A 15,064-nucleotide genomic window follows, 5' to 3' on the forward strand; every position below is an offset into this window, starting at 1 on the left:
TAGCATTTATTCTTTTAAAAGACCAGAGTTAATGTTTTATAGAATTTTGTTTACTTGTGTTTAGATGTTTATTTTTTATTATAGCTTAGCAGAAAAGGGAACAAAAGACAAATATAGGGCTGCCTTTTTCAAAAATGAGATTTTTTTGTTTAAGTAATATATTTACATGAAAGATTTTACATACAATAAAATCCCATTCTTTGACAGCTTTCTGCCTATAAAATATGATTCAGCTTCCTTCATTGACATATTTAGAAGTTTTTAGAGTCTGTCTGTGACAGCAAAAGAATGAGAGGATCTGAAGAGTACCATAACTTCATAAAGTCTAACTTGGAAGCACAATTAATGAAGGGGAAATGGGAAAATTTTTGTTCATGCATTTAATATTCTTTAAGTATTAGATAATATGAGGAATTAAATTAGCTGACTATAAGGCTAAAGTTACTATGGCTTGTAATGTAGGACCACAAAAATAGAAAGCCATGCTCATCTTCCCTATATTTTCTTCCTCCTTGAATCCCAAGAGCCTTCCTGAAAAGTCCAAAATTCCTGAAGGAATGGCATGCATTAAGGAGAACTAGAGCAGTGTTTTTCATCCTTGGCAATTTTAAGATTTGTGGACTTCAACTCCCAACCAGCAGCATATCTTAAAGTGAGAAACTCTGCTGTAGGGCAAGGCTGAAATTATTCAGCAAGAAATTTATGCACATTTCTGCTCTCTCAGACTGCCATTTCTGATTTGGAATCAAATCCCACATCCTGACCACCATTAAGACATAATCTCAGCTGTTCATGAGTAGTTACTAGCTTCACTTCCAGAAAGTCTTTCTGGGTGCATAGCTGGTGAGGAACATAACTGGGAAATTAGAGAGGCAGTCAAGTTTGTTTTCTTAAAATGGTTAAAATAAAGCAGATTTTGAAAACTTCCAAAACATACAAGCAGGCATTAACATTTCAAATATTGTTCAGTAGTGCAAACTGAGATTTTAAAAATCTGCTTTACCTCTATGCTGATACAGTCTGAAGCCTTGATGGTGACTGTGATGACTATTGACACAAAATGGATTTTTGGCCCCTGATTTGATGAAAACATCACTCTCTTTTGAGGCACTTGTGAAAAATGCAATTTGGTACATTCAGGTAAAATTCAGCTGTGGCAATCATTAGTAAAGGATGGAAGATAAATATGTCACAGTTATAATAAAATACACTCTAACCTGTAGTGTAACTACCCTTGGCTTACTAGTTACAGTTCTGCTCATAGCATCACCAAAACAGTATTATTGAATTGCAAGAGGTGCAGAAAAGGGCAACCAAAATAATGAAAGTGAATGACTATCCTCCATATGAGATAAAGTCACATTTGTGACTAATGAGTTTAGAAGAAATTGAGTAAATGGGACATGACAGAAATATCTAAAATTGGGCACGGTATAAAAAAAGTGGAGTAGAACGTAGGGCCATCTGATGAACTTGGATAGTTAAAAATTCAATTAATATATTATAGAATTTGTTAACACATGGATACAGTGACATCTGGCAATTTGGATGATTATAAAAAAGAATTTGACAAATGCATGAAGCATAAAACTATCAATAATTTCCAGTCTGGATGGTTTTGTATTGCGGTCTGTCTAGGAGATTGCATATCTCTCAATCCCAGTTGCTGTGGATCATGAGGAGGAAAATATTGTTGTACTTGTATTCTGCATATTGCCTTGCCACAGGCATTTAACTGGCATTGTGGGGACAGAATGCTAGATTAGGTAGCCACAGCTGTTTTTATAAATGAAAATGTGGTTGCCTTCAACTTAAAAACCCTTTTGAACACAACCGTCCTTGCCTAATCTCATTAAAAATAAGTGGAACATTGTATTTTTATAACTGTTGAATTGTGATATTTGCAGTTTTGAAGATCTTGTAGCATTTCAGGGAATAATTGAACCATCAATCTTTGCTGAAAACCATTTTGTGTTTATATAGTATTGGGATAGCTTGCTTATAATCAAATGATTAGAATTCAAAGGGGTCCATGCAGGCACAAAGATACTTCTTTGTCTGGGAGAAGGGATGTCAATTTGCAATTTCTGTATAGCTAGTTGAACTTCAGGTTATATGAGGATATCTGACTTAAAGTTTTCAGGCAGTGGAGAAGGCTCCCTAAGTTTTGAAGCAACATCAGTACAACAAATACAATGTGATCCATTAAAAAGTAGAGCTGTCTATGCATAATCCTGTATCTTCAAACCAGTAACTAATATTCTGCTCTACAATTAATGGGAAAACATTATTTTCTCACCTGCAAATTTATTTCATAGTATTTAGAAGCTGCACCAATCAGACATTCTGATGCCTTGCAGTAATTAAAAACTATATACTATTTATTTATTCATTTAACCACCCAACTCATTGTTGAGTGACTCTGGATGGCTTACATTACAACATCGCAAAACAGCAACATATGTGTTGCTCTGAATACATAGGATCATTGCCTGGAACTGAGAAGCATGGTTTCATTCAAAAGTTATGAAAATGCACGTATCAATGCAGAAGTATTGTACCTTTGTTCAAACAGGAGCATTTTCCTCCACATAATCATAGAGGTCTCCCATTTGCCCCTTTTTGTGCCCAATTGTTATTTTCTTTTGAACTACAGACTGTGTTGTGACTGTAAGATAAATGTCACTCCCCAGCTCTATTCCACATGTGTGTAACACCTTGACATCTTGCAGTAAAGATAGATTACAAATGTAATAAATCAGTACATCAATAAATCTCAAAACTCAGGGCTAAATAGAATTTTTGATGTTGTCTTCATTTTTAGCGATTATTAAGTACTAGAATTACTATCTCATGAGACAGCCTGATGGGATATGATACCACTATTCTGCTTAAACTAAGCATTTCTGCTTAGGTTCTTGTAATTTTATATAAGCTATCTTCAGTTTTATGAAAGACAGAAGAAGGAAAATTAGTGTATCTAATAAATTATTTTGAAAGTTAAATTAAGCAAAATGAGAAAATGTATTTGTTGAGTTTTTATTGTTTATATCATTGAGAGAATATGGTTTTAATGGACCCAAAATTTTGATTTTGTTTTAAGATTCTGTGCCCTCCAGCCCAAACTTTTAATTTGCATCTTGGAGTTGCATAAACAGGACTTTTTTTTTTAACTTTTTAAAACCAGGAAAATGTACGAGAAATAAGATTCCCATTAAGAACATTTACTGTATCTGATTTTTAATTCTATTTATTTTTAAGTTCTGTTTTTAACATTTCAGTTTTTGAAAATTAAAAATAAATGAATTCAGGTTTTACTGAAATCCCTGTTACTTCCAGTGTAGACAACAATGATCTTAACATTTCATGTGGCAGCTTGTTCCACTGATTTACAGTTTACATAATTATGATGTTCCTTCTGATACCAAGTTTATTTCCTTGTATTTTTTAGCTCATTGCTTCTGGATCTGATCTCTGAGGTAATAGGGGATAAATTTACCCCTGTGTGACAAATTTTCAGACATTTAAAGTCTGCTATGTTGTTTTCTTAGTCACCTCTTCTGTAAAATATAAGCATATTCTTTGACTATTCCTCAGAGACCTTGCTTTCAAAACCAATCACCATTTTGGTAGCCTATCTCTGAACTCACTTCAAGTTGTCACAATCCTTTTTGAATTATAGTGTCCAGAACTGCATACAAACAGTATTCCAATTGAGATCTGATTAGAGTAAAACAATTAACTCCCGTAATCCATATTGACTCCATATTTCTGCTAGTAAATCCCAAGATAGAATTTGTCTTTTAAAAGCTTCAGTACATAGCTAACCATGTTTAACTTGTGGTTGGCAAGATCAACCAGATTCTTTTCACAGATATTACTGCAAAATCAGGTTGCTCCCATCCTATACTTGGGTCCTATATTTTTCCTCCAACTGTTAAATTCTGCACTGTTTGCTTCAGCCCACTACTCAGTCTTGTTTAGATATTTAAAAAACTTTATTTCCTCTGAAATATTAGTCACCCAATCCAATTTTGTGTCATCTGTGAATTTGATCATTATCACTTCAACTCTTTCTTTCAAATCATTGAAATATTGAATAACACAGGGTTCAGGACATAACCCTGTTGTGCTTCCCTCCAACCTGCCTTCTCTTGAAGGTTATCAACTTTTACTCTTTTGGAATATAAAATAATGGTCTGATTCTTTTCCATACCTCCTCCCCTGGAGATTATGAATTCAAGGATAACATGACCAATTTCCCAAAGCTACCAGGCATCTTTACTACTTCAACTAATTATTTCATGCCAGTGATAATTAGGTCTAGGATGACAAAGTCTGTTATTCTTCCACTTTCTGACAAATAAAATTGTCATCAAGAGAGGAGAAACAATTGTTGGATCTCTGATTTTTAGCAGAGCTAGATTCCCAGCTGATTCCCATTATAATTAAATCTTTGCTATTGGTCTTTGAAAGATTGGTAATCTGATATAAAGGCTTCATCCGTATCTTAAGGTGATCTTTAATAAATTTCCAATATAATCTTTATTTCTCCCTTCTGTCTCATTTTATTCTTGTATAAATGCTTTCAGTAGAGCATTTATGCTCTGATTACTGAATTTCTACACAGGCATGTTTTTCCTTTATATACATTACCACTCCCCTCCCTGTTTTTGTTGGATCTGTTCCTTATGAATAAATTGTAGCTTTCCTGTGCTATGTGCCAGCCATAAGTGGGTCTCAGTTTTTGTGTTTGTCTTGTTAATTTAGGATCCTACTTCTCCCTATTTATTTTCCATTTCCTATGTATAAATGTAGAAATAATTGAGATTTTGACTGGCACTGGCTACCAGACTATCTGTGACACTCTGAGTTTCATTCTGGCCTCCTGCTTTTCTTTTTGTGGCCTGTTTTCTTAGCTCTAAGGCTCAGATGCATATTTGTTTCTGAACTCTTACCAATCTTGCCCTGTTAGTTTAACACCTTCCTGATGAGGTCAGCATGGTACCTACTCTAGCTGTTCTTCATGAAGCTTACTTAGACCATTGTCAAAAGATCCAAAGTTATTTCAGTAACACAGCCTGTGTAATGGATTATTGACCTCCATAATCCTGTTTTGTCTTCTATTTCTCATTGGTTTTTATTTTACCAACTCAAAGATGAAAATGTAGATTTTTTTTTTAAATAAAAGATTAATTCATAACTTTACAATGTGTTAGTGGCTTTAGTTCCTTCATGAAAGTGTACAAAGAACAATTTATAATGTAGTGTGATCTTTGCTAGTTTCTATTTTAAAACAGCTTTTATTGCGAGTTTATAACACATTTTATTGGTTTCTAACACATTTTGCTTAGCAACTGATTTTAACAGCATAGTTTGATGAAGTAATGAGACTGGAAGTTAACTCATTTTCTATTGTTAGGTAGTTCCTTCTATAAAATAAAGCAACAACATTATTTTGATAATATGAAAAGAGGAAACTAAAATACTATGCACATGTGAAAGGAAGTGTGGGGTGTACAGTATAGAAGAATGCTTTCAAAAGTGTTGGGAAAGAAAGTGCTCTTCTCCTTAACATGGACAGCTGCTATACTATATGAAATGTAAATGTTTTGAATTTTACTTATTAAACGTAACTATCCCTTCCTTTATTTGTGATAGAGTTAAATGTGTTCTTATTTGTTTAATCCAGGACACTTGAAATGGACCAAAGCCGAGGACATTGATATAGAAACACCAGGATCTATTCTTGTGAATACCAACTTGAGGGCTTTAATAAACAAACACACATTTCTTTCATTACCTCAGCATTTCCAACAATACCTCCTGCTTTTACTTCCAGAAGTAGACAGGCAGGTGAGTAAAAAAAAAAAAAAAAAGTACTTCACAGTACTTTCATAGTAAACCTTTTCCAATACCTTAATTAATACTGAGTGACGTGAGTGTTTCTGCACAACATGTAAGTTATGGAAATTGCTCTGATGGGCAGTAGCTGAAAAATCAAGGAGTATGTTTTAGATGAAAAGGTCCAGCAGAGGGTTTTTGCCACGACAGCAAAAGATGAACTCTCTTCCAGATTGTTGTGTTTTGTGACCTAAACAAGGTAGATGAATCACTTTTTCTGTCATTACATCCCACAGCATATCTGAAACATCTATTAATGCCCATTTCCCTAAAGCCTTAACATTAATAAACATTAATCCTTAATGTCCATCTCCCCACTTAATTTAGCTGCTTGGTCTCTCATTTCATTGAGAGGAAATATTTGCAAACAAATCGCATTAGTTTCGTAAAGAGCTAGATAAGTTGCTATTTGAGATATGCAAGTTTTTATAAGTTCTTAGAGTTTGTTTTACGGTTCTTTCAATCTTAGATCAAGGTATAATATCAATAGAGTTGTTAATTAACAATGGACATGTATACTTTTGACACAAAGCCATTAGCTTTCAATTTATTTCCTTAAATTTAGTGACTCTCTTGTGGGTATTATTCTGTCAGAATACTATATAACTGAAGGCTCATTTGTAAATTAATATTTCTCTCCATAAGAATGGAAAATGTCTCTTAAGGAGAAAGGACCTGCTCCAGGGCTAAAAAGGCAATCTCTAAATGCTGTCCTGCTTCCACACAATGTTCACCATATTAAAAGAATGGGTAGACAAACTAGTTCCCTAGGAGATAACCCCATGAGCAGAGTTCTCTGTCTCCCTTGTTCTTTATCCTGCTCTTTTGTGTTATAGGGTCTTATATGGACCTGTTGTATTTTCCACCGAGACAGAAACAGCCCTCATGGGACTATAATACAAGAAATCTCCCTAGACAGCTTACCTTGGAAACAGAAAGTTAAGGTTCCATAGAGTTGGGGTCTGTATATGTGTGTTGGAGCTCTTGGAGGCTACACAGTGATTCAAGGCTAATTTCCTGCTTGATTCCTCCTCCATGCCTGGCTGATTATTTCTCAACAGCATCATTGCATGGCCCATTCATTGCTACTGCTCTGATTACCATTCAGTAGATTTTTCAGAATCATTGGAAGTTGGGTGGCATATAAATTATATATAAATAACAGTTATAATTTTGATTGGTGGCACAGTCAGCTAAATGTTTAGACTGATTTGGCATTTTTGTCCACCTATCAAGTTCTTCCCAAGAACTTGGGATAGACAGATGTTTTTGTTTAATGTCACAGGATGTAAACAGTCCCAAGTAACGCTGCCTTTTGCAATTGACTGACGGTGATTTTGTGAATGTGGATGGTGTTCAAGTGGTGTTCTATTGGTTTTGGGATTGCCCCCAAGATTCCATCTTATTGGTACTATTCTTTGCTTTTGTTTGCCATAGTTATTCTACTTTTATTTACAGGTCTTTGTATTTTGTGAATTTTCTCTAGTTATTTCTCTTCCCTTCTGCTTCCTCCAAGTACTGCCATGTGCACTATCCAGACTTTTTTTTTGCCTTTCTTACCAACAATTGTTAAAGTCTGGGGTGTGATGTGGCAGGTGTACTTCTCTATTTGAATTCTAAAGTCTCAGAGTATTTTAGCTTCTTCATTTTCTATGGTTATATCCGTCTCTCACCAGTTTTTCTCTTGATTTCATTTTATATTCTCCTTCACAAAATTCTGGTATCTCACAATAAATTAGCCGTTTGTATTTGCCCTTGTATATACAGTAAGATGCTTCTTGTGCCAAGATCTACAGAAGTGTTTTTGGGCATAACCTGGCTTTCTATCTATTCCATATTCTTAATATGGCACATCTAACATAATGGCTTTTAAAATCTGCATTAGCCCTGACTTTGTCATGCCACAAACATCCATGCCACTCAAATCTCAGGTCATGTCCTTCTAGCTCCAAAACTTTTCATTTCTCAGTAACATCCAGTCTTTCATCCAAGTCAAAACAACAAGCTGCAAAATACAATTTCAAATCAGATAAACATTTCTTTTGCATCTTATAACACCTTATATTTAACTTGTAGCTCTTTCCGCTGCCACACAAATTTAGTTATATCTTTCTGCCACTGTTTAAATGGTGCATCAGTTGTCAGTATTGAAACAAAAACATCATTGTACAGAAGACATTTATTTTTATCACAGAAATTTTTCCCAGCAATGACAGTTGTAATTCTCCCCATCTTAAACTATCTTTTAAACTTCAATCCATGTCTTAACATAGTTATTTTGAAATAACATACAATTCATATTTGTCATAGTGATATTCAGATATTTTACCTTCCTGTCAATCTTAAAGCCCATTTTATTCATCAATTCTGTTTGATCTTCCAGTTTCACAGTTCTTGTTAACATCTCCCTATTTTGTTTATTAATCTTGAAACCTAGTAATGCACCAAAATCTTTTAATTTGTCATTAATATTTTATTTCCCTTTAAAGGATCTTTCATAACCAACTCCAAATCATCTGCAAAAGCCCTTAACTTATAAGTTTCTTTTAATTTTTTTTAAATTTGATTTATATGCCGCCCTTCTCCGGAGACTCAGGGCGGCTTACAATGCGTTAAGCAATAGCCTTCATACTTTTGTATATTTATACAAAGTCAGCTTATTGCCCCCACAAACCGGGTCCTCATTTTACCCACCTTAGAAAGGATGGAAGGCTGAGTCAACCTTGAGCCTGGTGAGAATTGAACTCGCAGTAATTGCAGGCAGCTGGATGTTAAATGCTGCCTTAGTAGGAGGCATTAGCCTCCCACGCCACTCAGGCTCTCAAGCAGATATTTTCTGCTTGAAAACAGCAAGATATACTACAACAAAAAGTTAATCTATACTTTGTAACTTCATAATTTTTGTGTTTTAAAGTTGTTATGACAATGTAAAATGGTCCTCAATTTACCTACCTTAGAAAGAATGGAAGGCTGAGTCAACCTTGAGCCTGGTGAGATTCAAACTTATAGTAATTGCAGACAGCTGGTGTTAATCACAATGCTATCAGTCTGCTGAGCCACCAGGCTCATCAGATTTTAAAATCTTTACTCCCACAATTCCCTCATCTTGTCTTATATCTATATTCAGTATTTCAAGAATCAAAATAAAGAAGAGAAGAGACAGTGAATATCCCTTGTATTGCAGCCCAATTCCAATTGTTTTCTGCATCTTAGAAGATCAATATAGTTTTTTTGTTATGTTCTCAAAATACTCCAAAATGTACAACCCATTTATAAACATAGTCCTTTAATTGACTTTTAGATTAAAAACTCACATTGATCCTCACGAATAAATTTTTGCAAAATTATTTTCAGTTTGTCAGCTGGAATTGTTGTGAACTACTTGTAGTCATTATTCAATAATGATATGGGCCTATAGCTTCTTATTAAATCAAATCTTGTTCCTTTGTGGGTATACATTAGTAGCCAATTTCTTTAAAATCCAAATCATGTCTATTCTTGAAAAGAATCTATATCGTTCAGAAAAATAGGCATCATTTCTTGAATTGCCATTTTTCTATCTCCATATATCAACCAGCTGTAAGTTGTCCATCAAATCAAAGAAAATTTTGATAACTTGCTTTGACTCATTTTAATATTTTTCTCAGAAGTTCTTTCCAGTTGTAGGGCGATCACTTCATTCCAATCCTCCATCAAACACTAATTTTCAGAAGTAACATATATTACTTTCTCCATTTGTAAAACAATAGTTTGTCTTCATTTGGGGCACAAATTCCCAGTGTCAAAGCCTTAGTTCCATGCATATTAACCTCCAGCCTAACAAATCTACCATCAGTCAATACAAGTTCTGCTTTTAGTTGGGGATTTACATACAAAACAATTCCATATTTAATTTTAATTTAATTTCTCTTTTCAGGGGAATTTGCTACATTTATATTCCACCTTAAGCATTTGTAATCCATAACAAGCCATTTTTTAAAACATTGCCTCGGTGGCACAGTGGTTACAGTGCAGTACTGCAGGCTACTTCTGCTGACTGCCGGCTGCCTGCAATTTGGCAGTTCAAATCTCACCAGGCTCAAGGTTGACTCAACCTTCCATCCTTCCAAGGTTGGTAAAATAAGGACCCAAATTGTTGGGGACAATATGCTGACTCTGTAAACCGCTTAGAGAGGGTTGTAAAGCACTGTAAAGCGATATATAAGTCTAAGTTCTATTACTATTTGTAGCACCTAATTCAGGATCTCCCCTCAGTTTTCTTTTGGAGTGTCCACTGACAGTTCCATTTGAATCTCTCCAATTCTTCTTTGAATTTTATTTTATTTTATTTGAAATTCCATTGCCTTTTGGACAGAATTCAGTCGAAATCTCTGCTTTTTAAAAATAAAGATCACATCTTCTAATATGTGTCAATGACATGGAATATTTTTCTGCTTTAATCACTCAGTCAAAAAACATTTTTTTTTTCTCTGACACAAAATTTGAACAGGCATTTCTTTAGGAACAATTATCTCTGTATTATCAATTTTCAGTTTTGTATTAAAATGCTGTTGCAAAACTTGATCCCTTGTCTTCTTCCTGATACAGTGCTCCAATTCACCCCTTGAAACATTTCTTATTCTCACAAATTTTGTATTTATTCTACATACTTTATCACTTTCTGCCTTTGTATACTTCTCTTCCCAATCCAAAAATTTTGCTAAGTCATTGATAAGCTTTTCTCTAATATCTTCACCAGAATCTTCTAGATTGCTCTAAATTCTTAAACAAAATTACTTCTCTCTGAATTCTAATACAGCCAGATTATCTAATTCTCTTCCAAATTTCTGACTATAACCTTTCTTTTACTTCCCAATATTTCCACTTTGTCATTTATCTGTTTTACCTTTCTAGACATTTGTTTTACAGAGATTTTCATCATACTAATTTATTCTTTCACATTCTCTTTCATCTTTACAAATCTTTCACCATTTTTTCCAGATGCTGTCAATTTAGAATCAAGTGATGCAATTTACTTATTACCCAGTTGCTCAAACATTTTCTGAAGCAAATCTGATGTAATTTCTTTTTCTGCAAGTTGCTGTAGTAATTCTCTCTTCCCCTGCCTCTAGTGATTGTCTGTGTGTGTGTGTATGTGTTTTCCATTACAGGTAGTCCTTCATTTACAATTGGTGACTTAATGATTGTTTGAAGTTACAATAGATTTCCAAAAAAGCTACTTGTGACTCAGGTTTGAAGTTCTGATGCCTACCTGCCTATAGTCACATAACTGTATTTTAGGCATTCATCAGTCAGCCCACATTTATGGCAATTTCATGACCACAATTTATGGTATTTTTGCTAGAAACCAGCATTTTCTTTTGGTTACTTTTATTCATCTTCTATCTCTAGCCCTTGAGTTTGGAAGCTAGTAAGATGTTGTCTATTGGGATATTGCTATCAGTTAGCAAAGCAAAAAAAGGTCTTGATTATAATCTATAGTCTAAATTTAGAAATAAAATTGGTGTATTTTTAGTTTGCCATAGTACCAGCTAATGTAATGGATAGATGTTATGGTTTCCAAAAAAGAGTCTAGGGCATGATTAATGCCCAATTTTCCATTAGAAAAATGAGGTGTCAACTTTTTAAAATCTTTTACGGTTGGGTAATGGAGAACATTTATTTATATCCCTTTTTAATAAAAAATCTCTCAGTTACTATAATGAAAAATTATTTTAAGCTGTTGGCTGCAACCCAAAATATGCAAACAAAAAGGTTTATTTTCTTTATTCCTGCACTTCTCCCCACTCCCTCTTCCTCTGCTTGTTACAAATAGTAACCTGTTCTTCCAGTAAGCTGATGGATCCTTTGCTTGTACTTTTCTGAATTGCAGCTGTTACATTTAAAAAATTGGTTTGCAGTCCAATTTTCTTTTGCTTCTCTTGGGAAGATATTCTTGATTACCTGCGGTTTTTCTTAGACACACTGTTTACATACTTTCTAGTTTTTAACACACTGGGATTTGTTTACACAACCTCTGTATATAGAGATAGAATATAAAACTAGGTTACCTTGCAATTGTGTCACAAGAACAGCATTATTCAGTTGCAGTTTGGGGGTTATAATTTAGGACAAACACATATTTATAAGCAGAATGCCCTTAATTCAAGACTTTAAAGGAAAATATTTAAGGCAACAAATATCAGTAAATCTCACCAGAGAGAAATCACTCAGAGTAGACAATGTTGGTCTAAATAGCTTAATGACCTGATGCAGTAAATTTCACCTATCAATTCACTAGCCATGAGTAACAATTTGGATAAATGTTGTAATAATCACACGTTCATTTTATGCTACAGTATTTAGCTGCATTGTTTATATACCTGAACATCAAGTTCATATGCATAGTATATGAATTGGCTTAGTATATGAAAAGGGCTTAGTAGGTAAGCACTTTTTGTATTTTCAAAACCAGATTTAAATCTGTGCTATTGCACAGTCACCATGCCAATCTCAGTGTATTCTGATGATTCTATAGTTTAATATTTTGAAACATATTCATATAGTTCTCTGTTGCAACATACATTTGGTAATATGTGGTCCAATATTTCCTCAATTTCATTTGGTTACAGCCAGAGGAAGTTAAAACTACTGAGATAGGTTTATCATGACATGTATAACTAATATATGTATCCAGGGGTGAAATGCTCCCGGTTTGGACCGGCTTGGGCGAGTAGGTAGCGATGGCGGCGGGCAGTTCGGAGAACCGGTAGCAAAAATCCCTGCCCCGCCCCCCATGCCCAGCTGAGCCGCGCGATCATCAGAGGCTTTTTTTCTTTTAAATGCCTCTGACGATCCCAGCTGAGTTGCCTGATCGGCAAACCCTCTGACGATCAGGCAACTCAGCTGGGATTGTCAGAGCCTTTTGAAAGCATTTTTTACATGGTTTTACATGTAAAAAATGGTTTTAGAAGTAAAAAAAAAATTTGGCCACGCCCACCCAGTCACATTACCCCCACCACCAAGTCACGCCCACAGAACCGGTAACAAATTTTAGATTTTACCACTGTATGTATCCCACTAAGTACACATACTTTTCTACCCATACATTCCACAAAGTGACAGTATATACTATCAATACAAATAATTTCCCTTGGAAAATAATGTTTCATTTCATTTCCCATTCAGAATGTAAAATATAGAAATATAAACCACTTTCCACAAAAATCTGTATTAATCCCTTTTTGCATTTCACTTGGTTTTCTCAAATAAAATTCATTTAGGTGGCTAAGGAATGGTTCATCTGGAACTCTATGGATAATCCATATTGTCAACTCATCCGGTGTGCACCATGTTGAAAAATAACTTCAGTCATTTTCTTGCACTTATTTTGAAGAAGTTTTGGCATTGTGTACAATAGCTTAAGCATTGATGCATCTCTGTATGATAGTTGATATTAAGGTATGCATCAGGATTATTAAACTTCTATTCCTATGGCAAAATAGGAAAATTTAAGAATGTTAATTTTCCCATTGCAGAATAGTAAAGAATTCTGAGTTTGAACCTAAAAGAAGCTCCAGCCTGTGTTTGTTTCTCTGGTGTTTCAAGGTGCAAAGGGTGACCATATAGTATGCATTTATACTAGTGGTATACACATATTTAGTTAACTTACCTAACTGCTAAATTTCCTTGTAGAAAAGTGTATTTTTTAGGAAAGTTGCTCAGTTGAAATATTTGAATATGTTGTGATTTCTACTGGAATGTAATTCATGGAGCAGTTTTCAGTGACCTTTCTAAATTACTTACAGTGTGTGGATTTTTGGCTCTGAACATTTTTCTATTAATTTGTTAGCACTCATTACATATTTGAATCTTCTGACTGCCACAATCTTTCTTTGATAGTGTATTTAATTCATATAATTTAATAGTAGTAAAAGCTAAAATCTCAGACTCCAGATTTCTTCATGCCTCAAAAGGTACATTGGGTTAAAGTCAAAATTGTAGTGGCTACATTTGGATATGAAATGGAGTCACATTTTACACATTGAAAAACAGACTCCTATGAGATTTGACCAAACTGATAAGTGATGGAATGGTAAACATTTACCTTTAATTTATAGACTGTCTTAAATATAAAACGATTAAACGATTATTACATTTCTACAAAACATTATAGTTAATCATTTTCTTCATGGCACCTTCTTCTTAAATGTCTGCAAGAAAGTTTCTAAAATAATCTTTTCCTCACAAATTTCTAAAAGGCAATAATAATTTAATATTGTCCCTTAAAATGGGAAATCAATATTCGATGATAAAATGTTAATTTAGTAAAGTAAGCCTTTGATGTTATAAAGCTAAAGCTTTACTATTGTAGTATAATCAAATAATGTAATGTCTACAGTATTACTGCTTATATTAACTATAGAATTACAACCTATAATAACTGAATCTTTTATTTGAGAAATATTTCTGCTTATCAATTATGTAGAAAGGTTAAGTGGTAGCTTTATAAAACAGTAATGGTAATATTGGATTGAGCTGCAGGGAGTCAAACAGATAATAGATTTAACTGGTTGAATGCTTCTTAAGATATTAGCTATACAGGAAAATTTGATCATCTGTAAAATAGTGTATTCTTTTAGGAAATCATAAAGATTTGTAGTTTTATAAAATGAAAGTTTACATGGTATAATATGTATTCCAATTATAAAAAAGTTAATATTTATTAAGGTTTGAGATTTTCTTGGTTTATGAAAATAACTGGTAGGTTCTATCTGGTGGGTTCCCCTTTTAGATATTTTTTTTAAAAGCTAATCTTTTTGGTGGAAGTTCTTCAGAAAGTGCACGCCTGGTAAATAGTAATCTCATTGTGTTTAATTGGACAAAATCGGATTTCCAAACCCAAAAGAAGAAGAAAATAACTTTTAAAAACAATTGTTGTTCTGGCTCATTAAAGCATTGTTTCTATTAGGTAGCATTTCTTGAGAACTGTAAAAATTAATAGTGTATTTCAAAAGTACTTTATTGGCATGTTCCTCCAAATAATTTAATTTTCATGGTTAATTGTGCCTTCTTTGTAACATAGACTATTGAATTGTCTATTTAGAAATTTTTAGTTTTCTTTTTCTTTAATTCTTTAATTTATACAATACATGCTCTAAAGATTTAAAAACATTCTGAT

At 33.7% G+C, this 15,064-nt stretch overlaps 1 protein-coding gene across 4 annotated transcripts in view; it reads left to right on the forward strand.

Annotated features, from left to right (window-relative positions):
* The window catches only part of ASXL3 (ASXL transcriptional regulator 3), a 112,318-nt gene that overhangs the window by 85,503 nt on the left and 11,751 nt on the right, over positions 1-15,064 (forward strand). For all 4 annotated transcript variants that reach the window (XM_034429683.3, XM_087890518.1, XM_034429687.3 and 1 more), the window contains one exon: positions 5,693-5,856. In XM_034429683.3, coding sequence (XP_034285574.2) covers positions 5,693-5,856 — 164 coding nt within the window. The remainder of the gene's footprint in view (positions 1-5,692; positions 5,857-15,064) is intronic.

This window comes from Pantherophis guttatus, chromosome 3, assembly GCF_059756535.1.
Source record: "Pantherophis guttatus breed Tessera chromosome 3, ASM5975653v1, whole genome shotgun sequence".
NCBI classification, from domain to species: Eukaryota; Metazoa; Chordata; class Lepidosauria; order Squamata; family Colubridae; genus Pantherophis; species Pantherophis guttatus.